This window comes from Stegodyphus dumicola, chromosome 4 (genome assembly GCF_044657685.1).
Source record: "Stegodyphus dumicola isolate Sdum_Otavi_A_Nest chromosome 4, ASM4465768v1".
NCBI classification, from domain to species: Eukaryota; Metazoa; Arthropoda; class Arachnida; order Araneae; family Eresidae; genus Stegodyphus; species Stegodyphus dumicola.
In genome coordinates, this window is record NC_140771.1 from 14678413 (window position 1) to 14704356 (window position 25944).

Below are 25944 nucleotides of genomic sequence, written 5' to 3' on the forward strand. Positions count from 1 at the left end.
ATGCAAACAAATAAACATTGAGCTTTTCTTTTGTAAATTTTGATTTCCTTAATGTCATAAATGCTTCATGATTTTTAATTTTACAATTTCTACATGCCATCTTACTAGATTTAAACTGATAATCTAATATTCAGAAAGATCCCAAACTACAAATCCCTGAAGTTCCCGAAATGTTGACATTATAAAATATTATTATTTTTTTTTAATGCCAATTCGATGTAAAATACCTCTGTGTTTATACTAGATTTCTCTCATGAGTAATAATAGATGGCCAATTTCTAATCCTGAATTACTGTGAAGTATAGATAAATTTAAATAGATCGACTATTAAAACAAAGGTGGGGAAAAATAAAAAGATGTTTTATATTAATTTTATTAAGTGAAATCCAGTGAAAAGTAATTGGTAGCTTTCAAGGGCAGTACTATCCCATAAGTTCATGGGATTCACCTTTGCTACATAGAAATCGTAAAATTTTTATGCCAATTCTTTGAGCATGTAGAGAAAGAACAGCAAGGAGATGCTTCAAGTTCTAATTTCAATGACTGTGAGTAACTGGATAAAGTTTTTGTTTGACAAACGTGGAACAAATCGCAGAAAACTTCTGATGGATTGTAAGAAATGGCAAATGACTGGAAGAACTGAAGCAGGATAGACACTGGTGCACGTCTGCAAGATCTAAAAAGTAGCCAAAAGCATCATGTCAGACATCCGAAAATAGTTTAAACACAATGGTGATGTATGCAGACAACTATGTCTAAAATGCAGACTAAAAGTCAGAAATGTACAACAACATATTCTCAGGCACCTTATCTTACAATTAGCCCAGAATGCAAGGGAGTTTATAGCAGCTATACAAATTTAAGTATCTAGATATACATGAATAGTAGGCTGAATAAAAGACGATTATATGTAAGGAAACCTATGAGTGTCTCATTATAAACTAAATCTCAAAATGTGTTCAGTTTATAGTAAAGTAAGATATCAACAGAATAGAGTATCTAAATAATTTAATACGCGGCATGGAAAATCACCATAAAACTTGCATTTTTGTCAGGGTTCACTGCACACCTTAATTTTTTCTGTGTGCCTTTAAAAAAGTTGTAACACCAATTATTCTGTGTCCCATTTTATATCATTTTTCTATTCTTAGTTAATCTCTGCTCAGAAACAGCTAAAGACAGAAACAGCTTTTTTAAAGAAAACTATTTTAAACTTCATCTTTTGCATAAAAAAAAGTCATTTTGAAATATGTAATAGTGGTTTCATAATTACTTTTAATTGCCTGTACTGCACATATAATTTTTTTTTTTTTTTTTCTTTTAGTGACTGCACAAAAGTACAACCATCAACAAGAGCTACAGATGATGATTTGGCCAAAAAATTATGGGAAGTCAGTGAAAACTTAGTTTCTGTTTAATATATGCCTTGTTTTATTCAATAGTACAAAAATGAACAATTTTAATAGCCAAAGAATTTGTCATTAAACTGAGAAATCTGTATTTATAATAAATTTATTATTCTTGAAATTCCTAGCTTATAGTACATTTAAATCTTGAACTAATGCACATGAACATACTGTATCAATGTGGCAACACAGATACTAAGAACTCAGTGATAGTGATCTGAAAAGATAAAAAACAAATATTAGAAATAATTGCCAGAAAATATAGAGACAAATATAATAGTTAACAAACAAAGATAAATTATAAAGTAACAATTTATCTCTAAAAGAAATCAATTAGCTGATAATTCTATATATGTAAATGGGGAAACATTATGCCAAATTTTTTACTCTAAGTTAAAATAAAATCATAAAAATTAATCACACTTGGTAATGCTTGTACACTGCCACACAAAAAAAGTTTTATATCTCCTGTTCTACTTGGCTGATTGCCGAAATTTAAACTGTTTTTCATGTCTCAAAAGCGTGACTTAGGATATATATTAGATTTATATATAGCATTGTTCAAATATAGGTATTTTGACACGAAATTGGACTTTTTCTGAAATGACATGCCAATTTTTTTTTTTTCCCTATATTTCGATTCTACGGCTCAAAATATGCCAAACTCCCAAGTTTTGTAAAAGCACACGAGTAGTTTTTAAAAAATCAGCTCTCAAAATTTTAGCTCCTCAATGTTAATTCGATTTGGTATGCATTTAATATCTCTTTTTATGGAACTTATTTGATTCCTTCCAAATAAAATTCACCCATTTTTATGATTTATTTATAAAATTTGTATTTTAAAATAATTTTTATAAATTTTTCGAAAAAATTTTGATTCATAACCTACAAAATTTTTACAATCACCTTAAAGTAGATGTATTTCTAAGCATACCTGCAAAAAATTGGAGCTTTTTATTCAAAATTTCTGAAGCTATACATGAATTTATATATTGGCACGTTTTGAAATTTGGCATATTTGTTGAAAGCAACAATAACGAAAATGTGGTTTATGCACTTTGTTAAAATTATTTGAAAGGAGAAACAATGTGACTTCCCCCCTTCCCTGCTCCTGCACAATGGAAGGAAAGAAAAATAGGTTACCATATATTAACCTTTTCGTGACGGTGCACCTTCGTTTAAGACGCTCATGCGGGATGGAAGGGAATCGAAGGCAGTCACCGTACAGGACGGAGGTTTTGCAATGCTAAGCCTAATTTTATAAAAAAAGTTTCGCTTCTAGCATCGTAATTTTTGGTATCATTTTAGATTATTAGCTCTTATATATGTTAAAATTAGCACTTGATAAAATTTTTTTCTTTATTTCATGAAAATATACTTAAAAAATTGCTTATCTTGTCAAATAATTTTGGAAGCGCTATTCAAATTATTCCAAAGTTTTAATTGATAAAATCCATCAATAAAATTTAAAATTAATAAAACAACACAATAAAGACTATTTACAGTAAGAAGTAACAACATTTAAAATGAAGACTGAGTGTGGTAAATCTTGAAGCACGGAGAAGTATCACTTTCTAACTCTTTAGAAAATGAATCATCACTCTCATCTGCATTAATAAATGGTTCACTGACCATACGAGGGTATTCTTCCTCTGCTAAATAGCGCTTTCCTGCCATAATAGACTGGAGGTGAGGCTTTCGGAAATAAAAAGAGAAGAAACGGAAATATATCTGAAGGCAATGCAAAATGTAACAGTACTCCACATACTAACCCTAAAAGATCGTACATAGTAAAGGAAAAAATAGAATAAAAAAGGAATTGGACATAAATCAGACACGCGAATGTTTTCCTTAGCATGCAGCGATTTAAAGAGCTCACCTCTGTTTACGCTTTTCCCTCCCTCCACCCTCGCAAGAACTGATGAGTAAAATACCAAAGTCAAGCAGAATATGTCAAACTCGAGGTCAGGAACCTAAAATTGTGTTCATTTCAAAAGTATTGGACATAGGATGTCATCTAGTGGCCTTCAGAAAAATGTTCCAGCTTAAAATGAATTTTTAAAATTTTGAATTTCTCCATAAATTTCGCACCAAATTTTACAAAATTTAATATTTAGGCATAATTTGAGTCGCAGAATCGAAATATGGAAATATATTGGTATGTTATTTTAGAAAAAGTCCCATTTTGTGCCAAAATACTTATATCAGAACAAAGCTAATATATATCCTAAAGTCACGCTTTCGAGACATGGAAAACGCAATCAGAATTTCATCAACCGGCCCAGTAGAATGGAAGATATAGAACTATCCTTTTTTTTTTCCTTTTGCGCAGAGTACATCTTATTCATAACATTAAATTTTTTAAAAGCCTTAACAGTATTTTATAGTTATTTTCCATAAAAAGCTGTTAATAATACTTGTTTCATCTAGAAAACTGGCTAAAGCTATTTTGTTTTAAATTAACAAAAATCACTTTGTACAATAATTGTGATGCAGACTAATTACAAGCATTTTCTGAATGTATAATGAAGAGAGCTCCAAAAATACAGTCCACTAAATTATTTTTCAGGATTGCTAGGAGTATTCTGGGTGCCTCAGGGTACATAGTTACATTTATTTCCCCCAGAAGCTGTAAATAATAGGCACCATCCATAGCCAATATCTATGCAAATTTTGAATCCCATTACAATAGAACTTATAGCGATGAAATCTGTAAACTATTCAGCTCAATACCAAAAGCATTATTCTGACTGGAAAAGATGTCAGTCTGTTAGTACAAGATCTACACTATACAAAAGCATGAAACAAAATATCCCAACCAGTAACTTCTAACTGGTCATTTGGAGATACACATGGTCTTATATTCTCATGAAAACTATTAAGAGGCTTCTTGAGAAGTTTATCCATAAAATGTTGCAGTTATTAACAATATAGTACTTTGCATATAAAAATGTTGAAGCACATTAGTAATTATAATTTTTCTCTATACGGAATGTAAAACATTAGTTCCATTCAAAGCATTGAAACAATTTTCATACAAATTCTGTACATGAAAGTGTGCATATGGGATTAATATTTAGGAAGTAAAGTCTCTCTGAATATTTTGTATATGTTATTTTTATCATTAATTGTTTTTGTGTAAAATAGTATAAAACATTTGCTAAATTTTAATTCTGTTTAGCTAGATAGTCCTTATGGCTCAAAAAATCTAGCTCGCACTTTCTCTGAATTAGCAAACAAGTTCACAATTTACAATTCCCAGTTCATCAAAAAAGAAATTGTTTCATCTTCGAATCTACAGCTTTGGTTTTTAACACAAATAAAAGGTATAATTTTATAATACTTTAAGGTAATAATTTTTAAACATTTATTATCATTGAATCATAAAATGGAGGCTCGAGAATTTTAAAAGACTTAAAAATTAGAAATTAAAACAGTCAACTTTCAATTTACCAGGATAATAATAGGGAACAGCTCCTAGTTAAGTCAAAATCAGGACAATCTAAAGTTTGTTTAAAAAAAAAGGGAAAAGAGGAAAAAACCCGTATTATAATTAACAATTGTAATTAACAGAAATATGTAATTTGCTTGTATATTTGTATATTCAACCTTTTTAAACTGTAGAATAAATTCATTTACATAAATGATGGTTTGTGATAGGAATTTTTCCACAAAACAGGATCCAATTAATTGAGAGTCGACTGTACATATCAATATGCGTCTACCTATATATATATATTTTATATTAATTTAATACTCAAATTTACTTACACTGTCTCTCTTGTCTGTGCTTTTCAGCCCAAAAAGCTTTATTTTCAGGAGTATTAACTGGAAGAAAAAAAATACATTTTACATTTAATATACATCTGCCTAATGAAAAACAAACTTCACTATCATTTTTATTAAACTTAAATCATGTTTTTGCATAATATAAAAGTCTAACAGCTACAGAAATTTACTTAAACCCCCTTCCCCCAAAAGGAAAGTTTCAAAACAATACAGTATGCTGAATGTTCCACATTGTTTTAACAATAAATACATTTAGTAGCATCATTTCAAAAATGTACTTAACTACTGTGGCTGATTATTTATTTTATAATTTCCCAATTTTTTCTTTAAACATCAAAAGTGTCTTTAGTAGACTGAAATGCCTAGACTATTACGATATATTGCACTAAATCTGTGCAACTTGGTAAGTGTTATTTTGTAAAACATAAGATCTTTAATTTATCTTCCATATAGTCACAACCACTTGCCAAGCTAAAAAATCAGGTGAATTTCTTTCTCTAATAAAAGTAATTTTTAAATGGTAAAAATATACAAGAATTTTTTTTTAAATTACAAACTGTACATACTGTCTAATTAATATCTGAAATGGCATTTTTTTAAGTTTTATGTAGGATTAGTATAAAAATACTTGTGTAATAAAAATATTTTTATTTGAAATCTTTTATAGGAAAAAGAGTAGTTTAATCCATTTTCATACAGTCGTTAACGACAGTAACAAATTTTGCTTTCTATACAAAGAATTATAATTTTGCCTTTACAAATTTTCACTATTTTTGCTAATAAATGCATACATGATCGTTTTTATTTCCATACTGCACAATCGTTTGAATTGTTTCAGTTTTTCTACCATTTTAAAAATATTTTCCAAGATAGTAATAAAAATCAACTAATTCACCTATAGTTATTGGTAAAGAAGCTACATCTTTTTCAGCTGCTGTATTTAAAAGATGATAGGTACACTCCATAATCTGTAAATGATTTTTTTCCCCAAGATATGCCTACAAGACCAGTCTTCAAGCCTATCATTACTGGAGCCTTGAATCAAATCATTGCAAAAAAGAGCTAAATAGTTATCTAGAGGGACTCCCATTTTCCTTAAAGTTTTAATAATTAACTGAACTATATAAGCCTGTCGAATCTTCTTCTAAAGTGCGAATGATAAGAATTTCAGAAGCCATGGAATTACATTTTAAAGTAACAATTAGAATTTTAAAGTAACAATTAGATATAGTTTTGCATCAGTATTACTACTTCCATATGTAGAAAGGCTGAAAAGAGCTGCTTTAATGCAACTAAAGATATATATATTTCATACCCATTTCTTTAATAACTGCAGACATTTTTGTTCTTGCACGTGAATACTTCTTAGTGATTTTGCTATCAAGAAAAATTTTTAAAAATAATATTACAAAGTTATCAGAGGCATTTAAAGCCAGATTTTTCTCAAATAAAAAGGCAGAAAATAGGCATTCTGTATTAATAACTTTTTGGTACTTTGCTTCTACAGAAAATTTAATTGTTTTCAATACTGCTTTTGTGTACATACATTTTGTACATAGATCCTTCCACCATACAAAATAAAAAATCACAGTGCTAAACAGTATACAGTGCAAGTGCATTAAAATTTTTCTTGATGAAATAATACAACTAAAGTCATATGCCTACTTTTTTTTTTTTTTTTTTTTTTGGAAAGCACATGAGTATTTTACTTTTTTCAGCAAACCTAACAAAGACAAATGATTGCAAATTCATAAACAACTTCAACAAGCATGCAAACTTCATTCCGGTTATAGACTCCAGAAATGCAGGGGACTGTTTTGATCTTGCTTTGCACTTACTGGCTGATGAGCACCAGATGAAGAGAAGCTCTACTTTGTGATCATTGAAGAAATGGCATTTTCAGACACATCTACTCCCAAATGCTAGTGGTTGATTGAAATGTTCTTCTTTTCATATTTTTTTTTAAAGAATGTACAATTAAAAGAAAAAGCAAACAATTTCAAATGCTCGAAATTGTACGTATGGGTCAAAGTAATAAAATATGCCAAACAAAAATCATGAGAAAATTTTAGGAAAAAGAAAATGCTGGGAAAAATATGCTGTTTACAACAGTGGTGTCAAACTCAAATTGCAACCGAATGCATAATCTGAAAACAGCTGATGGGCTAGAATATTTTTTTAACAAAATTTTAAAACATTTTTAACACAAAAATATAATTAATTCTAATTACTGAATATTTATCAAAATATACATGTACAATCATGATTATAACACAAAGGAAAAATTTTAATTTATATACATTTTCTATCTGAAGTCTACCTGCAAGAAATTTCTGTTGGTTCTATTCTTTATAATTCAAATGCACTGATTATTAAATATTAAACTGATTATTTTAGGGAATCCAGTATGTTGAATTAACCACTACATAACTTGTTTTCAACCTTAATCTGAAATATCAAATTACTGAAATTGCAGAGCTGTTGGCTGGCAAATTAAATTTACTGACTGTACCAATGTGGGAAATTCTCCGAGATTACCCTAGTCACACGACCTGACATACAAGCATATAATGACAAAGACCCAACCTATTTATTCTTTTCCCCTTCAACAGTAGTCAATCACAAAACTTCAGTCCATATCTTTATGTCTCTAAAACAATAAGCACTGTATCTGAAACAAACAGAAAATTTAAATGTCTTCGGGAGCCACATATAATTGCTTCGGGGCTACACATAGCCTGCAAGTTTGAAACCACTGGTTTACAACTCAGGTTTGCAGAAATGCAGCCAAAAATCGGTAAAGTGTGCAAGTCTGCATATATATTCTAATATTAATTATTCTTCAAATTGCAACTGTTTAACAGATTGTGTGATTTTTAAAGAAATAAATAAATTTAATAATTTAAATCTATAACATATCCAGTTGATAATTTATATGAAAATTTAAGCATTAAGTACTTATATACTTTCTGAATTAAAAATTGTTGCCAAATAATGTGATTTAGTGCCAGTACTGAATAACTATCTCATTGCAACACTTTCCTAAGAACTATGCCTTCATTTTATGTAATCAAAATAATTCTCAATATATCAGTTTAGTTTTTGTAAAGAAATATCTAAGCTAACTGCCATTTCTGCATATATGGTCTAAGTGTGCCTCAAGTATATCAGCACATTTTAACCTGATTACAGGAGAACCATGGCTTTATTTTATTACAAAGTCGCTGCTCATGTTGAGGAAAAACTATTTACGTGTACACATAGGAACAGTGGGCTCATGACAAATAGATGAAGTGACAAAATCATAATGACACCTAAAAGGATAGATATCTTGCATATATAGCATGTATAGATATTACAGCCATTAGATTAGCTGGGCTGCATCCCAACATCTGGGAAATTGCTGGTCAGATGAACGAATGCCTTACTTACCCCATTCTCAACTAACAAGACGGCACTGTTATGGTTCACTGCTAGTCAGAAGAGCATTCTCACGGCTAGGGGCAGTTTTCTTTTCATATGGGAGCTGCGCCACCCAATAGTGGATCCATCACCTGCTTCCTTTCTGAGGATACACAGCTATCCTTCAACCACACCAAGGTCAATCTTCAGAGGGGTTTACATATATATACATTTATACCCATATCATGCACCTTAAGCCAGGAATTAAGATATCTGGCACAACAACCAATATCTGTATGCATGGTATGACATTGTTTACAATACCTGCAAGGCAGCCATTCTTCACTTACTATTCAATAATAACACTTGAAGCTACAGTAGTAAGCTAAATGATATGCATGAATTGATAAATGACCATCTTTACAGATAAGTCCTATTTTGCATGCAGCACTAAGGGACTAATTGTTGAAATATTGCAGTATGTACAGCAGTCATGACACAGTTTTAATACTTGGAATTTAAGATACAGGATATCACTAGATAAAAGTTCTATCCCCATTTAGTGTATTATCATGTATTTTGACCAGCCAGCTTTCACAGCTCCTAACTGTAAGCATCTAGTTGTCCCATACTTTCAAGACCATTATGGAATCACCTAATAAGGCATGTACATTGCGGAAAAAAAAAAGGGGGGGGGACAGTTCTATATCTTCCATTCTAATCGGCCGATTGACAAAATTCAAATTGCGTTTTTCATGTATCGAAAGCATGACTTAGGATATATATTAGATTTATATATAGCATTGTTCTAATATAGGTATTTTGACATAAACTTCTTAATTTATAGCAACCTATTTTCCTTTTTTTCATTGAAAACGAGCAGGGAAAAAAAATCGTTCAAATTTTCAAATAATTTTAATAAACTGCATAAACCACATTTGGCATTATTATTGCTTTATAACAAATATGGCAAGTTTCAAAATGCGCCAATATGTAAATTCATATATATCTTAGAAAAGTTTCAATAAAATAAATCCAATTTTTTTTTCAGGTGTGCCTAGAAATACTTTAAGACAATGTTAAAAATTTTATAATTCAAAAAATTTTTTCGAAAAATTTATAAAAATTATTTAAAATTACAAATTTAAAAAAATAAACCATAAAAAATGGGCAAGTTTTATTTGGAATGAACCTAAATTTTGAAATGTGAAATAACTATCTCATTGCAACACTTTCCTAAGAACTATGCCTTCATTTTATGTAATCAAAATAATTCTCAATATATCAGTTTAGTTTTTGTAAAGAAATATCTAAGCTAACTGCCATTTCTGCATATATGGTCTAAGTGTGCCTCAAGTATATCAGCACATTTTAACCTGATTACAGGAGAACCATGGCTTTATTTTATTACAAAGTCGCTGCTCATGTTGAGGAAAAACTATTTACGTGTACACATAGGAACAGTGGGCTCATGACAAATAGATGAAGTGACAAAATCATAATGACACCTAAAAGGAAGAATGAAAGGAAGAATCAAATTTAATATAAAAAGAGATATTAACAAATATATAACAAATTCAATTAACATTCAGGAGCTAATTTTTTAAAAACTACTTGTGCGATTTTTACAAAACTTTGCAGTTTTGCATAATTTGAGACGTAGAATATGGGGGGGGGAACTGGCATGTCATTTCAGAAAAAGTCATTTTGTGTCAAAATACCTATACATCAGAACAATGCTATACAGTCAAAAGTCGTTAATTCGGACTTCCATAATCCAGAATGATCTATAATCCGGACCTCAAAGCTAAAAACTTTTTGCGCATGCGCCGCGTTGACACATGCGCGTAAGACTTTTGCGACTGCGCATATGCGTCTGCGCAAGTGCAGAATACGTTTTCGCGTGCGCGTTTTATGTATAACGGATGGTATAAGCTAAAATTATCTATTTCAGTTAATGTTGATGATTGCATTGTTCCTTAATTTTCGAATTTTATCCGGCTTATTATTTTTTGCAGACTGTAAGAGCAATACTATAAAAGTAAACTTGAACTTTCGATTATGTCAAATAGAATTTCCGATTCTGGAGCTCCCAAAGGATCGTACAAAACGAAAGTATGTTTCGATGTCCATCAAACAAAAAGTGGAATTGCTGCAAAAAATGGATAAAGACATGAAGAATGGGACAGAGAGGTTAGTGAAAACGAAAAAATTTCGATTGACAAGTTAGTTGGTATTTTCAGCACAGCAATTAACAGAACTTGAACAGAGGAACTTTGTAACTGAACAAGAAATTATGTCTGTTTATAGAATTAAAGAGAAAGTAAAACGAAGCAACTTAAACAACTTACATTGAAAGAAATGTTTAATAAAGTAAACAAATAAATATTAAGCTTTTTTTTTTGTAAATTTTGATACCCTTTAGATCATAATTGTTCTTTATTTCATAAATTACGGTTGTGATGTAGCCGTTCCTCAATAGACACTAATGCCGGCTAGCTTTAAAAGGATTTATTAATAGAGCACACAGGAACGGTTACAAACAAAAGAAATATACATAAAAATGAAACAAACGAAATGGAACATCAAGCATTGAGAATAACATAACATAGTAAGCTATCACCATGGCGGCTGGAGGTCGGCTGACGTTTTTTCATATCGCCACGAGATGGCGTTTAAATAAAATAGTTCGGTTACAGTTCGTGAGTTCATGGCGTGAATAAAATAGTTCAATTACACTTAAATAGGTCTGTTACATCCTCCCCCTCTGACTTCGTAGACGTCTCGGCAAGAAGTCAGGAACTGACATTTGTCTACTTTGTGCAGCGGGCGGAGAATCAGATGAATGGGCTCCAGTTTGACGAGCAGTAGATTTTGCGTCACCAGCACCTTGTGAAACAGGTGCAGATTCGGGCGGTATTACACGTTTCGGGCGTCCTCTTTTCTTTAAGGGAACCACTGGAATTACACGAGCTGAGTTTTGAAACTTCTTTCGATCTTGATATGGATTCAAGGCTGAAACATGATACTTGCCGAGAATTTTGTCTGGTTCATGAGGATCGGCAATATCATAAGTGGTTGGAGATCTTGTAGTCACTATCACATAAGGACCATCTCTCTTGGGCATGAATTTAGCAGTTTTCTTCAGTGGACCTTTGCTGATTGGATGGAGGGTGACCCAAACTTTATCTCCAGGAACGAATTTCGGTGTTTCTCTTCGTTTTTTGTCAGCATATCGTTTCTGCTTATCTTGATGCATTTCAACTCTTTCTCGTACCTGTTGTACATTTCTTGCAAAACGTTTCAAATATGGAGTAATTTCGGGAACAAAATTATCGTTCTCAATTACGGCTCTTATATCATGCTTTACATCACCTAAGGTTCGTAACTCTTACCCTGATACCCTTTAGTTCATAATTGCTCTTTATTTCATAAATTACGGTTTCATATTTTTAATTTTATAATTTCTGCATGCCATCTTACCAGATTTAAACTGATGATCTATAATCCGGAATCACCGAAGTCCGACGAGTCCGGATTAAAGACTTTTGACTGTAGTATCATTTTATTGTGATTATTGATAAAGTAAGTAATATCTTAGTCGAGTGCCAGCTGATGAGGCTCTGCGTGCTGACTGTGGCACATGTGCCATAGGTTTGCCATCACTGGTCTAGGCTTTAGTTACACAAACTAGCACAACAAAAAACACAGGTGGCTACAGCAGACAAATTTTAGTAAGAAAGCGAATGCTTATGTTTAACACCCTTTCATCTATAAATGTTGGTGGTTATTTTCATTTTAAAATAATCTTTCATAGCGAATAATAAGATAAATTTTATAGAGAAAATAATTACAACACTCTCTACACATAAAAATTAAAATCATAATTCTAATAATTATAAAAACAAACATAACTGAATGAACTTTATTTTTCTCTTAAATAATGGCTCCCTTGATGCTACTTCAATTTAGTCAAGGCAATAATATAAGGCAAGGCATTTTCGAATTTCTTTTGAGTGCGAAATTCGGAGCATTTTCACACGTGCTCAGTATGCATTTTAAAATTTATAATTTCTGATTGGTGTAGACGATAATAGATGGGAGAGGCGAGTTTATTTTAAACAATAATTTGAGAACATTTCAAGAATTCGTTACTTTTCCTTCTTCGCCCCCTTTTCAGGTAAGTGAAAGTATTTTTATTTTTCAGTGTTTTGTAACGATTTTAAGTGTTTGAAACGATTTTTAGTTTTTAAAATTATGTTTTTGTAAGGACTGGATTTTCATATTTTAAAATTTTTTGGAAGTCAAATTATTAATTTTTCAGGGTTTTGTGAGGATTTTATGTTCTTTAAACTTACTATGTTTTTGAAACGATTTAAGTCATCTTAAGATAAATACAAGCATGTGAGTCTTTAATAGGTAAACTATCCCTGTTCTTACTTAAAATAAATTTTGTATGTGGAAACATTTGGTTGCATTTATAAGTTGACACAAATGTGAACAAATGGCAAAGGCCTTTTTTCTTTTTTATTATGGATTGGTTATGCCAAATTTATAGAATTCTCTTTGAAATTATGTTCCAATGTTTATTTTTAAAAAATAAAAATGCTTGTTTATTACTGCAACTTTGCAGTCAAACAAAATTTTATTAATTTTTTAAATATTGTATATTTATCAAGTGCTTATTTCATTGGCTTAAAGTGCAGAATCGCCCACTTATTTGGCACTTTTTACGAGATTGATAAATGCGCTAAACGTTATTAAAGTTGATTTTGCCGCTCTGGAAGGCGAATTTTAGAGCATTTTCGTGCATACCCAGTATGTATTTCGAATTTCTTTTCAGTGCGAAATTCGGAGCATTTTCGTGCGTGCTCAGTATGTATTTTAAACAATAATTTCAGAACATTTCAATAATTCGTTACTTTTCGTTCTTCGCCTGAGCAGAGTGGATTATCCCTTTTCAGGTAAGTGAAAGTAATTTTATTTTTCAGTTGTTTTAAACACTTAACGATTTTAAGTGTTTGAAACGATTTTTAGTTTTTAAAATTATGTTTTTGTAAGGACTGGATTTTCATATTTGAAAATTTTTTGGAAGTGAAAGTATTAATTTTTCAGGGTTTTTGTAAGGATTTTATGTTCTTTAAACTTACTATGTTTTTGCAATGATTTAAGTTTTTTATTAGGTTTTTTTTGAAAAGATTTCCAGTTTTAAAAATTTCCCACTTATTTGTTCGGCACTTTTTACAAGAGTATGAAGAATTGGATTTTTGTCAATTTCCTTTGACTTTTTAAATGAAAATAGGTCGATGTGTATGGACAGTCAAGGGAGTGCGCAATGCCATTTTTGTGCAATTCTGGGATGATTTTTTTTAAGTGAAAATAGGTCGATGTGTACATGGATAAAGACAGTGCACAATGCCGTTTTTGTGCAATTCAGGAATTTTTATTTGAGTGAAAATAGGTTGATGTGTACATGGATAGATTCAAGACAGTGCGCAATACCATTTTTGTGCAATTCTGGGATGTTTAAGTGAAAATAAGTCGATGTGTACATGGATACTGAGTTTGTGCAATTCTTAAACACACGTCAAGCAGTGGGTTATTCTGCACTTTCCCCAATTTTTTTATAGGTGAATGTATTTTAATTCTTCAGTGTTTTGTAATGATTTTAAGTTTTTGAAGCTTACTATGTTTTCTTAACCATGTTTGTTTTTTAAAATTATTAAGCTGTTTTTAAAGGATTTTCAATTTTCAAAATTTTGCTTCAATTTTTATTTTGTATTTATTTTAACTGTTCGCCATTGTAAATGTTGCACCTTGCGTAGTATCTTCTGGAGGGTTTGCAAATCCAGGAAACAAGACGCGAGAGTGCGTCAATTTGGCGATTTTGAAAAATGCACCAAGCAGTGGCAATTTTGCACTTTCCCCATTTCATATTTACGTTTTATATTTTACATAATATACACTCATGTCCAAAATTATCTTTACATACCCAAAAATGATGATATTCAATGAAATATCGAATCAATGTGATCCGTATTTGCAGGGAATGTGTGAAAACCAAGCCTAATTAGCATTATCCAATCAAAAGTAATCAGACGGTTTGTGATATGCAAATCTAGGCGTTACGTCATCCAAGGGTGAATCAAGCGCTTTTCGCAAACTGAATATTTGAGTGAATTTCTGCAACATAGCGTTTGATTTCAGTGTGTAGGGACTCAAAGCGGTTTGTTATGGCTTCGAAGTATCATTTGGAAGAATCTGTAAAGTGGCGAATTATCGGCCGTTTAGAAGCAGGGCAGTCAATCATGGAAACAGCCACATGTCTGAATATTTCAAGACAGACAGTCTCTAAGCTGTGGAAACAGTTTTAAAATGATGGAAGTGTTGTAAGGAGGCCCGGACAAGGTCGGAAACGAATGACAACTGCTTCTGAAGATCGGTATCTGGCATTAACTGCCCGTCGTAACAGAAAGGCTACTGCTCGCCAGTTAAGTTCAGAGCTTGCAGCCGCCACTGGAACTGTTGCATCACGGCAAAAAATATACAGAAGGGTTAATGAAAAAGGCCTTTATGCCAGAAAACCAAGGGTATGTGTTTTACTGTCTTCACAGAAAGAGAGGGATCGCTTTAATTGGTGTAAAGAACATCAAAACTGGACTGAACATCAATGGTCCCATGTTCTCTTCACTGATGAGTCGCAGTTTAGTTTAACTGGTGATTCTAAACGTGTTTACATCTGGAGGGATTCAGGAACACGAAATGATCCCTCGAACATTGTGGAACGTGACTGTTTCAGTAGTGGAGGTGTGATGGTATGGGGTGGAATAATGATCGATGGACGTACGCCCCTACACGTGTTCAGCAGCGGATCTGTGACAGGACAGATATATCGAGATGAGGTCTTAGATCCTTATGTAAGACTTTCCAGGGGTGCATATGGACCTGACTTTTTATTTATGGATGATAATGCCCGTCCACATCGAGCAAACCTCGTTGATGAATTCCTTGAAAGTGAAGACATTAAGCGAATACCTTGGCCACCAAACTCTCCTGACCTTAACCCGATAGAGAACTTATGGGGCTACCATGGAAGAGTGATTGCACGTATACATCCTCCTCCTAGAGATGTAAATGGTCTGAAGACGGCATTGCTGGAAGAGTGGAGATTAATTCCCCAAACTGTGGTTAACAACGTTATTTCCAGCCTTAAAACACACTGTGATATGTGTGTACAAGTCACGGGAGATCATATTCCATATTAAATTCGTAAGACTTAATTCTTTTTCTGAATCATTCCTTTTTTTCTTAACTCTCTTTGTCACACTTTATTACCATTTTTATTGTTTCATGCTACAATTTTATATCATATGAGGTGATCTTCAATTTTTTCTTTTGCATTTATGTGTCATCATGTTATGTATGATTCCACGAAAGTTCATTAAATTATAAGTCATAGTCTCTGAGAAATCCGTGAATTTATGCATGTAAACATAATTTTGGACATGAGTGTAGTTTATTTTTGGAAGTCAAGTATGTCACTTGAAACTATAAAATGTGTCGCTCGGTGACTTGCAGGTCATAGGTTGCCGAAGCCTCATCTATAATCTATTTCACTATATAACAAAGCCATGCAAAATGTATTGCTGGTCATGGTAACTAACATCATACCGATTTCTATCCAAACAACCAGAGTTTTTGATCATCTTCATCCTTATACTGTGAAGCATTTAAAATTTAAATATGGTTTTATTAGCTTGGGTTCTTTGTAATGCTGCAATTGAAAGAAATGTAAAGTGGTTACATAACCACTTTAAGGTGGTAAAACGTAAAGTGGTTACATAACCACTTTACGTATGTGCATGACAGAAACAGAAATAACACATTTCTGAAATAAAACTCAATGGCAGACATTATGAACAAAGGATAGTAAGTTCAGAACAATTCTTCCTAATGAAAGACATCTGGTCACCTCAGTATAGCTAAGTAGTTCAGGCACAAACTGGTCACTTTACGAAAAGTCTACATTATAAAATCTACACTACATCTTGAAATTTTCACATATTATAAAAATTTACTTTAACTTTAATCCCGCTTTAAAGTATAAATAACATATAAATAAAAATATAAAAAAATGCTATTTTTATTCTTTTCATTTTTCAAATTAGTTTCTTCTACATTATTCGCGGAATATGTTTATTCGGTAATAAAAAAGAATCTAATTTTTGATTAAAAACATGTTTAGCCCTTTTTCCATTATATAAAAACAAAATTAATATTATATTGAGTATGTCAGCAAAACTGATCTGTATTTTAGGAAGAGCATATTTAAAAGTAACCATTTTTGCTAAACATTATATTATGGTATACACTGACTACTAATAAGTATTTGGACACCTGTGATAGAAAAGAAAAACTAACTTTATTCAAAATCAATAGTTGGTAGAGCCTCCACGAGAGGTAATTACAGCGTGTACCCTCCGGGACATACTTTCCACAAGTCTTTGTATGACAGCTAGTGGTATTTTCTTCCACTCGGCTTGGAGAAGACATAGAAGTTCCTTCACCAATTTTGCACGGGTAGTGCACCCCTGAATTCCGCGATGCTACTCGTCCCAGAGGTTCTCGATAGGGTTCAGGTCTGGACTCTGGGTAGGCCAGTCCATTCGATGAACTCCATTGGCACCATAACAAGCCTAGGTTAACGTCGAAACATGACAACTGGCATCGTCGTCCTGAAAGTAACAGGAGTCCAACCCGTAAAACTTCCACAGCGTAGGAAGCACATTGGCATCCAAAATAGTGCAGTAGGCATCGGAGTTGAGATACCATGAATGGGGACCAAGGGTCCCAGCCCATACCAGGAGAAACATTCTCAGACCATAATTCCACCTCCGCTGAACTTGACTGTTGACACAATGCATTCTGGCAGGAGATGTTCTCCAGGTAGACGCCACACCCAGACCCTGCCATCTGAACGGTAAAGGGTGAACCTTGATTCGTCACTCCAAAGAACCCGTTTCCACTGATTTATGATCCAATTTCGATGTGCTTTGCACCACATTAACCGAGCAGCGTGGTTGGACTTTGTGATCAAAGGCTTATGGGCAGCAGCACAACCACAAAAACCAAGCAGATGTGCTTCCTTACGGATGGTATTCATTGAAACAATACTCCCGGATGCCTGTTGAAACTCCTCGCGGATGAGGGCCATCGGTTAGGTGTGGTTCTTCCGAATTTCTCTGACAGCACTCGTCGGTCTCTTATCTCCCAGTTTCATTGGTCTGCCGACTTGGGGCACATTCCGACAGCCACCGCTCACCTTCCACTTCTTAATCACATAGGCCACTGTCGATTTTGGGTACTTCAGATCGCTAGATATGTCTCTTAAGGATTGGCCACATTTATGATACCCGATAATTATACCTTTCTCGAAATCAGAGAGCTCCAAACTGCGAGGCATCTTGCATGCGACTAAAGCCGATGCTGTTTCCTACACGATATATACCGGCGGAATCTGTGACGTACCTTAGGGCCGCAAATATTGGCATTTGCATAGGTGTCCAAATACTTATTGGTAGTCAGTGTAGTTTTTATATATGCCCATTTAACCAACAACTGCAAGCAATTTAAAATTCCTTGTATTCCCCATACAACATTGTTTCATTTGATTTTATGACTACTTCAAAAAATTTAGAAAAACTCATAATTTTTACTAATTCAACTATCATTTCTACACCAATAGACATACCTTTCTTGTGGATGAAATGAAAGAAAGGGAAAGACACAATCATTCCTGCTACCAAAAATCTAGGCAACCAAAAATTATTCCAATACCACTTGTATGGGAATTGAACAATTTTACCGCAGTAAGTGTATGGAAACTTCATATGTTTTCTTTCAGCATTCATGATGATAACCTGAAAAGTAACATGTCTTTATTAATATAATATACATAGATATATTTGAATTTAACAAACATTATCTATTCGTAAAAAGCAAATTAAAAGTTAATGAAATTTAATTGCAAACAAATAAATGATTAATTATTGCTGCGAACTAAGTGACAATATCATTTAAATTCTGAGAGTATATGTAATTATGAATAGAGAATGTTTGTTAAATTCAAATTTCATTCCTTGCAGCAATGGCGCAGAGAATTATTTTAATTTAACTATTTATTCTTTTGAATACATATACGTAAAATATAAAAAAATGCGATGGATTTGCTTTTCGCGAACACGCAATCTTTAATTTTCTGCAATTTAGGATCTTATCCCTAGACCAGTACCTTCTAAAATTTGCTAGCCTATTACGTAACCGCTACTATAAATGCTGAGTATGCGCCATTTTTTAGTCAGATTGCTTCCTAATCTCGCTGCTAAGACTCTGTGCTGCCCTGTCCATCTTTTCTTCCTTTGTTAGAATTAGTTATGAGGCTTAAAGTTTAAATTCAATCATACTTAGTTAAAACCACTATGAATATGTAATTTAAAGAGTGCTATCTAAAAGGAAAATGATCTGCTAATTGGAGTAAATAAAAATGGGCAATTAAAAGCTAAATCAATTTGTGTCTCTTTGGATATCCTCCTTACCACTCTGCGAAAAGCCATGCCTGAACTTTGGTGCTGAGCTTCACGACTGCCAAAATATCACATATATACATACAGTCAAAAGTCTTTAATCCGGACTCGTTGGGACTTCGGCATTTCGGATTATCGATCATCAATTTAAATCTGGTAAAATGGCATGCAGAAATTATAAAATTAAAAATATGAAACCGTAATTTATGAAATAAAGAACAATTATGATCTAAAGGGGTATCAAAATTTAAAAAAGAAAGATTAATATTTATTTGTTTAATTTATTAAACATTTCTTCAACATGCGCATATGTAAAGCATACATTACGTATAGTCGAAATTAGAAAATTGCAACCAGAAAACTTTTTGATGTGTATTCGTGATATTTATAATGAATTTGATTTAAATCATATTAAAGAGAGAGTACATCAAGATGAAATACTACATTTAGTAATGAACTATAAGCCAAATAAAATAAAAACATCTGCCCTGAAGATAAGGATAGTGCTGACAGATCAACTTCCAGTTCATTGTGTGCCGTGACGTTCTCCTCCCCCGCAGAGCAGCGCGAAATTGATAAACAGATTTCGGAATGGTCAGAGAAATAAAGGATGTGCCTTTATCCATTTTTTGCAGCAATTCCACTTTTTGTTTGATAGACATCGAAACATGATTTCACTTTGTAGATCCTTTGACAGTATCCAGCATCGGAAATTCTATTTGACATAATCGAAAGTTCAAGCTTACTTCTATAAAATTGCTCTAACAGTCTGCAAAAAATTAATAAGCCAGATCCAATTCGAAGATTAAGGAACAACGCAATTTGCAACATTACCTGAAATAGATAATTAGATAATTTTAGCTTAGTTTATACCATCCGTTATACACTAAACGTGCATGCGTAAACTTATTATGCGCACGCGTACACGCATATGCGCATGAGTGAACGCATTATGCATTGACGCATGCGCAGAAAGTTTGTAGCTTTGAGGTCCGGATTATAGATCATTCCAGATTATGGGTGTCCAGATTAACGACTTTTGACTGTATATAAGATGTACATAAAAATATTCGATTTATATAAATTTTGAACATATTCATTCCAGATGAAATAAGCATGCAAATACTAAATAAAGACTAATACCTAATTATTCATCCCACTACATGGAAAATATGCATCAAAGAAGGCATATCAAAAGTACTGCTTAACAGCAAGCACAACTGCAACATCAGATTCAGACATGGGTGGCATTAGATTTTTTGCTGCGTGCCTTCGAATGCAAACTCTGGGATTCTGATATTTTGCCTTCCTGTTCCTTCCTTAATTGAAAAAAAAAAAAAAAGTGTTGCTCCTAAGCTCTGGTGCTGGTTTAGGATTGAATTTACAATAAACTAAAGTGACTGATTTTTATTTTTTTCAAAAGCCAATGCAGGATGAAACAATTTCAGCAACAACTTTGTCCGAAATATATAATCTAATTATTTCAAAGAATTAATAATTTTAAGGAAGCACTTCCGCAGAGAACCCGGTAAATGTAAACATCGCCAACTTTGGCGATAATAGTTCAAACCTGGTAATCCAGCTAACCTGGTAACCCAGTTCAAACCTATTTCCTATTTGCTTGTTCGAAGTTTGCAACCATTCCTCTTGCGTTCACTTTGTTGAATTATCACCGTCGTTGTTTGCATTTGCAGATTTATTTTTTTTTTCCCGAATTTTTTAACAACGAATAGATAGAAATATTTTTGTAGATAGATGCTGGTTCTCGGTTCGGGATGAAAGGAAGAAAATAACAGCGGGAGGGGTAAATGCTAATTTGTAACACGGCTGTTCATGTTGTGTTTTTAATTATTAACAGCTCTAAGAACCATGAGGTTTCCAACCTCTAAAATAATTTGTTTCCGTAGGTCGCAAAAATGTGCATGTGCATTTTAAATAATTAAGTAATGCTTTTATTTTTATTATTGGTTATTGTCACCTAAAATTATGAGAATAAATCAATTTTTATGGAGTAAAATTTTAACAAGATAATATATTGTTAATGGTTTTCTAACAATAACCTTTCAGAGGATGGCAGGTGTGACATAAATAGATGATTAAATTGAAATAAAAAATATTATTGATTATCTAAGATGACAGAATAGTTTGATGTATCACCATGGTCATCAAAATTAGCAAACCACTGCTGTGTAAGGAATATGTTGTTTTCTGTGTTAACTGAAATTTAAGACAAATTTTTTTCATTTAACCGGGTAATTTCAGTACATTAATACTAATTTATATTTTTTTAATGAATTTTTGTTATAAATGCTTATATATTGTCTTATGCTTAATATATTCTTTTCTGTGCTAACTTGAATTTAATACAAATTTATTTTTGTATATCACGTTTAACAGGTTAGTTTTACAACTACATGCTTATTATCTGTGAATTTTTACTACCATATGCTTTGTTTTGTCTGCTAACTTGAATTTACATGCACTAAAAATCACGTTTACGGCTCGGCTCATAGTCGATGAACCGCGAGCTTGGCCAGTAAAAATGCAACGGCGCCAACGGGTTCTCTGCAGATGAAAACCCAATTTTAATTTGGTTCGTTTCATCTACTGACATGTCACGGTGAAATCACCGGAACAAACCCTATAGTTCCAAACAATTTTGTTTTTCTATAAAAGTTGTTATTTTAGAGAATATGACAATTGGTGATAAAGCCCTTCTGTAGAGAATCTGGGAAATGTAAACACCAGCAACAGATAAAAGAAACTATAGTGACTATAAGAAAAATCTTTCATTTAACTAAATTTGTCGTCCTCTTAAAATAATCTTAAAACAATTATTTAATACGAGTATTTCATATTTCAAAATATAATATTTAGTATTCTTCTGTTATCCGCAAAAGGTTAAGAAATATATGTATCTATGCATGTCTATATGGATGTATGCCTTCATGTATAAGTGTATATATGTATATGCTCATATACACATACATATATATACACACACACTTCTGATATGCATATATATACTCACATGCATACATTCCTGAATCGGGTCCCGATAACAGAACAGGACCCAATATCTCATTATCAGATTCTTCATCAATATATATACATATATTAATTAAAATAAATTGTTACCACATGCAATTTTCAAAAAAAAAAAACTTTGAAATTTAAAAACTAAAATAATCTAATAGCTATTCTGTTTAATTATCAACAAACTTTGGTTAAGAGTGCAGGAGCGTAGCTAGAGGGGGGGCAAGGGGGGCATCTGTCCCCGGGTGCAGAATCCAAGGGGCGCCAAACTGATGTTACAACATTTTAGAATTAAACGTTTTCCATCCTTGGCAAGCAGTAGGGGGCGCGAAATCTTCAGTTGTCCCTGGGCGCTGAAAACCCTAGCTATGGCTCTGTAAGAGTGACAGTTGTAAAAAAACTTAAAAAATAGTTTTTTGACACAAACAAAAAGTCAATAAATGTAAAATGAAAAATAAAAAAATTGATTTTAGCTGAATTTTTTCTTTTTTAATGAAACTTCAGACATCTTAAGATACATGTGTCTATGTGCATATATGTGTGTGTATATGCATACCTATGTATATATCGCATACTTGAACACGTACATATAAACACATCCTAGACATCGTTTTAACATTAATGGCAAGCTAAAACATTTAAATAAATAAAACAGCAAATTATAAATGAACAGAGAACTATTTGCTCATTACACCTTTAGCTTCCCGATACCTGTCTACTGGATAGGTTACTGTTAATGTAGGCCAATTTTTGCAGCATTTCTCATCAGTACTGAATCTACTTTTCAAATACTTGATATAACACTAACGTAAATATACAAACGATAATTCCAGTACACTGGAAATGTTTTTCTCATTATTAACTTAAATGGGTTTTTTTTTTTTTTTCCAATATAAATTTACTAGTGAATCAATATATATATATACAAAAGTACTGATAAATAAATTTTTAAAGAACAGTGAACTATCTTGAAGTACCATGAAAAATCAGGTTCAAATGCATGCATGAATTAATATTTGCAGTTTAAAATATGATTTCAATGTATAATAAAACAATTAATGTCATTATTTGCTTCCTTGAGATTTCTAATTTATATGAGAGAAACAATTTAAAATCCAATTATGTTTAAGGGCAAGTAGAGGTTACAGAAAAAAAAATTATAACAAACGCCGCGTTAATAAGGGAGAAAAAAGAAGGATGATAAAGTGATATACTTAATTCCAAACAAACAATAATACTTCTGGTATTGTCATAAAGAATTAAAGGGGAGAAAACATACTTTTCAAACTCAGTATAACACTTCCACGAACGTTTACTAGAGCTGGAGCAAACCGCATATATTCGTTACTGAGTAACGGGTACATCGGTTGACTCGAAGTACCGATTCGGTACTCACAAATTCATTTCGTTACTCGCATCTGTTCGTTACTCGCATCTGTCGTACGATGCGGTTTATTCGAGTCCGAATGATGCGGTTGCTATACGAATACGAATGATGCGGTTTCTAATGCGGTTGCTGTTCCAATACGAATGATACGGTTGCGTCACAATGCGCTCATATTTTTCATAGGTAATTTTGAATTTTTCGGGGAATCGGGCAAACTCTTGTTTACATTATGTGTTTTAGTTGAAATACTATTTAGTTGTTGATATTTAAGAAGATGAGCAACTTTGATAGCGTGAAGCGTTATTTTGTATTTGCTTTTTACATTAAGATTTATGTTTGTAATTTGAAAATTTAGATGATTTTTTTTTTCCTTGAGCGTGCCATAGTCAGATTTTATTGATTTGAAATATTTACATACTGCACTTGGTATTGTTTATATAAGAATATGTAGGTTAATATAGGTTTTTTACTTCTTTGTACCAAATAAAATGGTAGTAAGTATTGTAATCGAGAAAACTTTTGGGTATCATATTTTAATGGAAATATCCATTTTTAGCGATTACGGAATCCATGTGAATTATTTTTTGGGATGACGTCTGTACGTACGAACACAATGAAGGACTCTCTCTCTCTTTTTTTTTTTTTTTTCCAAAAAAAAAAACTGATTGTTAAATGTAATCCCATTTACTCTAAACTGATACTTATGACTAATGATTATGACTCTAAGTTGATAGTTGAAAGGGATATTTTTCGTGATGTGTAAGTACGTATGTATGCATTTCGCATAACTCAAAAACGATTAGTTGTAGAACGTTGAAATTTTGTATATGGGTCCGTTATAACATCTAGATGTGCACCTCTCTTTTTATTGCAATCGGTAATACTACCAAGCGTAAATATGTATATATATATTAAATAAATTATAATTAAACGTAAAGTACATATATATATGTCCTTATAATTAAATGTAAAGTACACACGCTCACATATATATATATAAAATAAAATCCAAGTAAGGCGAAAATAAAAGCTTTGGCTTTTATTTTATTTAATTATCACTAAATAAGTTACTTGACTTTTATTTTCGCAATCATCGGTTGTAGTCAGGACTTAATTTTTAAAATTAGAGGTGCTGGAGCTCTATGGAAGGCCATCAGGAAAGATGATTAAATAAATAAATAAAAATAAAAAATAAATAAAATAACTATTACAATAATAAAATAATTAGCAACTAAAATATTAAATGATTATTACTATAATTTAAAAAAATTAAAGACAAATGAAAATGTAATTAATTCTTAAATTAATGAAGAATAACTAAGTAATGAAATAAAATACCAGACATCGTCTTGTTTAGGGGTTGTGCCTGAAATTGCAATTTCAGAACTAAGCCGAGCATTAACTAAATTTAGGCTTTTGATGAGCAAATAATGTAGTGTTTACCAGAATATAGATAGAAATTTGGTTATGTAGCCCATTCTTCTAAAACGGTGTTTCGTCGCTGCCTTCCACCGCCAATTCCTTTTTTTTTTCGGTTTCGGTTTATTCGGTTACAGCAAAGCACACTTGGGCTATTGCCTACGGGAAGGGAGGCCTTCGTGGAGTATTTTTTAAAGAGAACTGACTCATATGCAAGTTACACACGGGGAAAATCACGAAAAGCCTGTGCAGCTAGCCATTAGCCGGGAATTGAACCCCGGACCGAACTATTAGTGTTCAGCGACTTTACCGCTCGAGCTCTGATGGGCTCCTTTTTCCGTTTCATTAGCTGTTGGAAAAACAGGTGTTCACTTTACGATGAAGTAAGCACCTGTTTACTTCAATTAAAATGGGTTAGACGATATGACTCTTACTACTTTAATCTCAATTAGCTTTTGATTTCTAATATTGATTCAATATTTTCAATAGCAGATTTTTGTTGTATTAAGCAGACTTAAGTTCTCTGTTAGCTAGTGTAACATAATTTCGGATTTTATGAGCCTTGCAGAATTATTAGCAAAATAGTGGAAATGTCTTTACAAAGTGTTTTTGTAAGCAAACAGCAGATGTACACTGAGCAGTGATCAACTGATATATTTCTTAAATGATTTGGTTTGGTTGATTATGACAAAACACATTGGGGCTATGTGCCTAAGAGGAAGAACGCCTTCGTAGAGCACTTTCTTAGGAAAGCTGGCTCGTATGGTACGTTGTAAGCTGGCTTGTAAGCTCGTACGGGAAAAAAACCTCGAAAATGCCTTTGAAGCCAGCCCGTTCGCCTGAGATCGAACTCAAGTCGGAACTAACAGTGTTCAGCGATTTTACCGCTCAACCGCTGGTGGGCCATTTCTTAAAGGAATAA

The 25944-nt window shown here is 32.4% G+C and overlaps 2 protein-coding genes across 5 annotated transcripts in view; one reads left to right on the forward strand and one right to left on the reverse strand.

Moving 5' to 3' along the window:
* LOC118189491 (retinol dehydrogenase 12-like) overlaps positions 1 to 1527 on the forward strand; it is a 56823-nt gene extending 55296 nt beyond the window's left edge. For all 3 annotated transcript variants that reach the window (XM_035360097.2, XM_035360095.2, XM_035360096.2), the window contains exon 7: positions 1325 to 1527. In XM_035360097.2, coding sequence (XP_035215988.1) covers positions 1325 to 1418 — 94 coding nt within the window. In that variant the 3' untranslated portion in view covers positions 1419 to 1527. The remainder of the gene's footprint in view (positions 1 to 1324) is intronic.
* roh (reduction of Rh1) lies at positions 1495 to 23651 on the reverse strand. Of its 2 annotated transcripts, none has more exons than XM_035360102.2 (4): positions 23496 to 23651; positions 18349 to 18517; positions 5178 to 5234; positions 1495 to 1623 (listed from the first exon to the last, which is right to left on the reverse strand). In XM_035360102.2, the coding sequence occupies exons 2-4, from the start codon at positions 18506 to 18508 to the stop codon at positions 1610 to 1612; spliced, it is 231 nt and encodes a 76-aa protein (XP_035215993.1). In that variant the 5' UTR covers positions 18509 to 18517; positions 23496 to 23651; the 3' UTR covers positions 1495 to 1609. The 2 variants fall into 2 exon arrangements, with proteins under 2 accessions (XP_035215993.1, XP_035215994.1); XM_035360103.2 differs by lacking the exon at positions 23496 to 23651 and adding an exon at positions 22403 to 22580.
* Between the last annotated feature and the right edge of the window lie 2293 nt (positions 23652 to 25944).

What these genes read in the sequence shown, in the direction of transcription:
- roh (XM_035360102.2), bottom strand. Translation starts at nt 18,508, where the DNA reads ATGAATGCTGAAAGAAAACATATGAAGTTTCCATACACTTACTGCGGT. An exon ending in TCATTTCATCCACAAGAAAG is followed by an intron (nt 5,235 to 18,348) that starts GTATGTCTATTG and finishes TTTTTCTTCCAG; the next exon opens with TTAATACTCCTGAAAATAAA.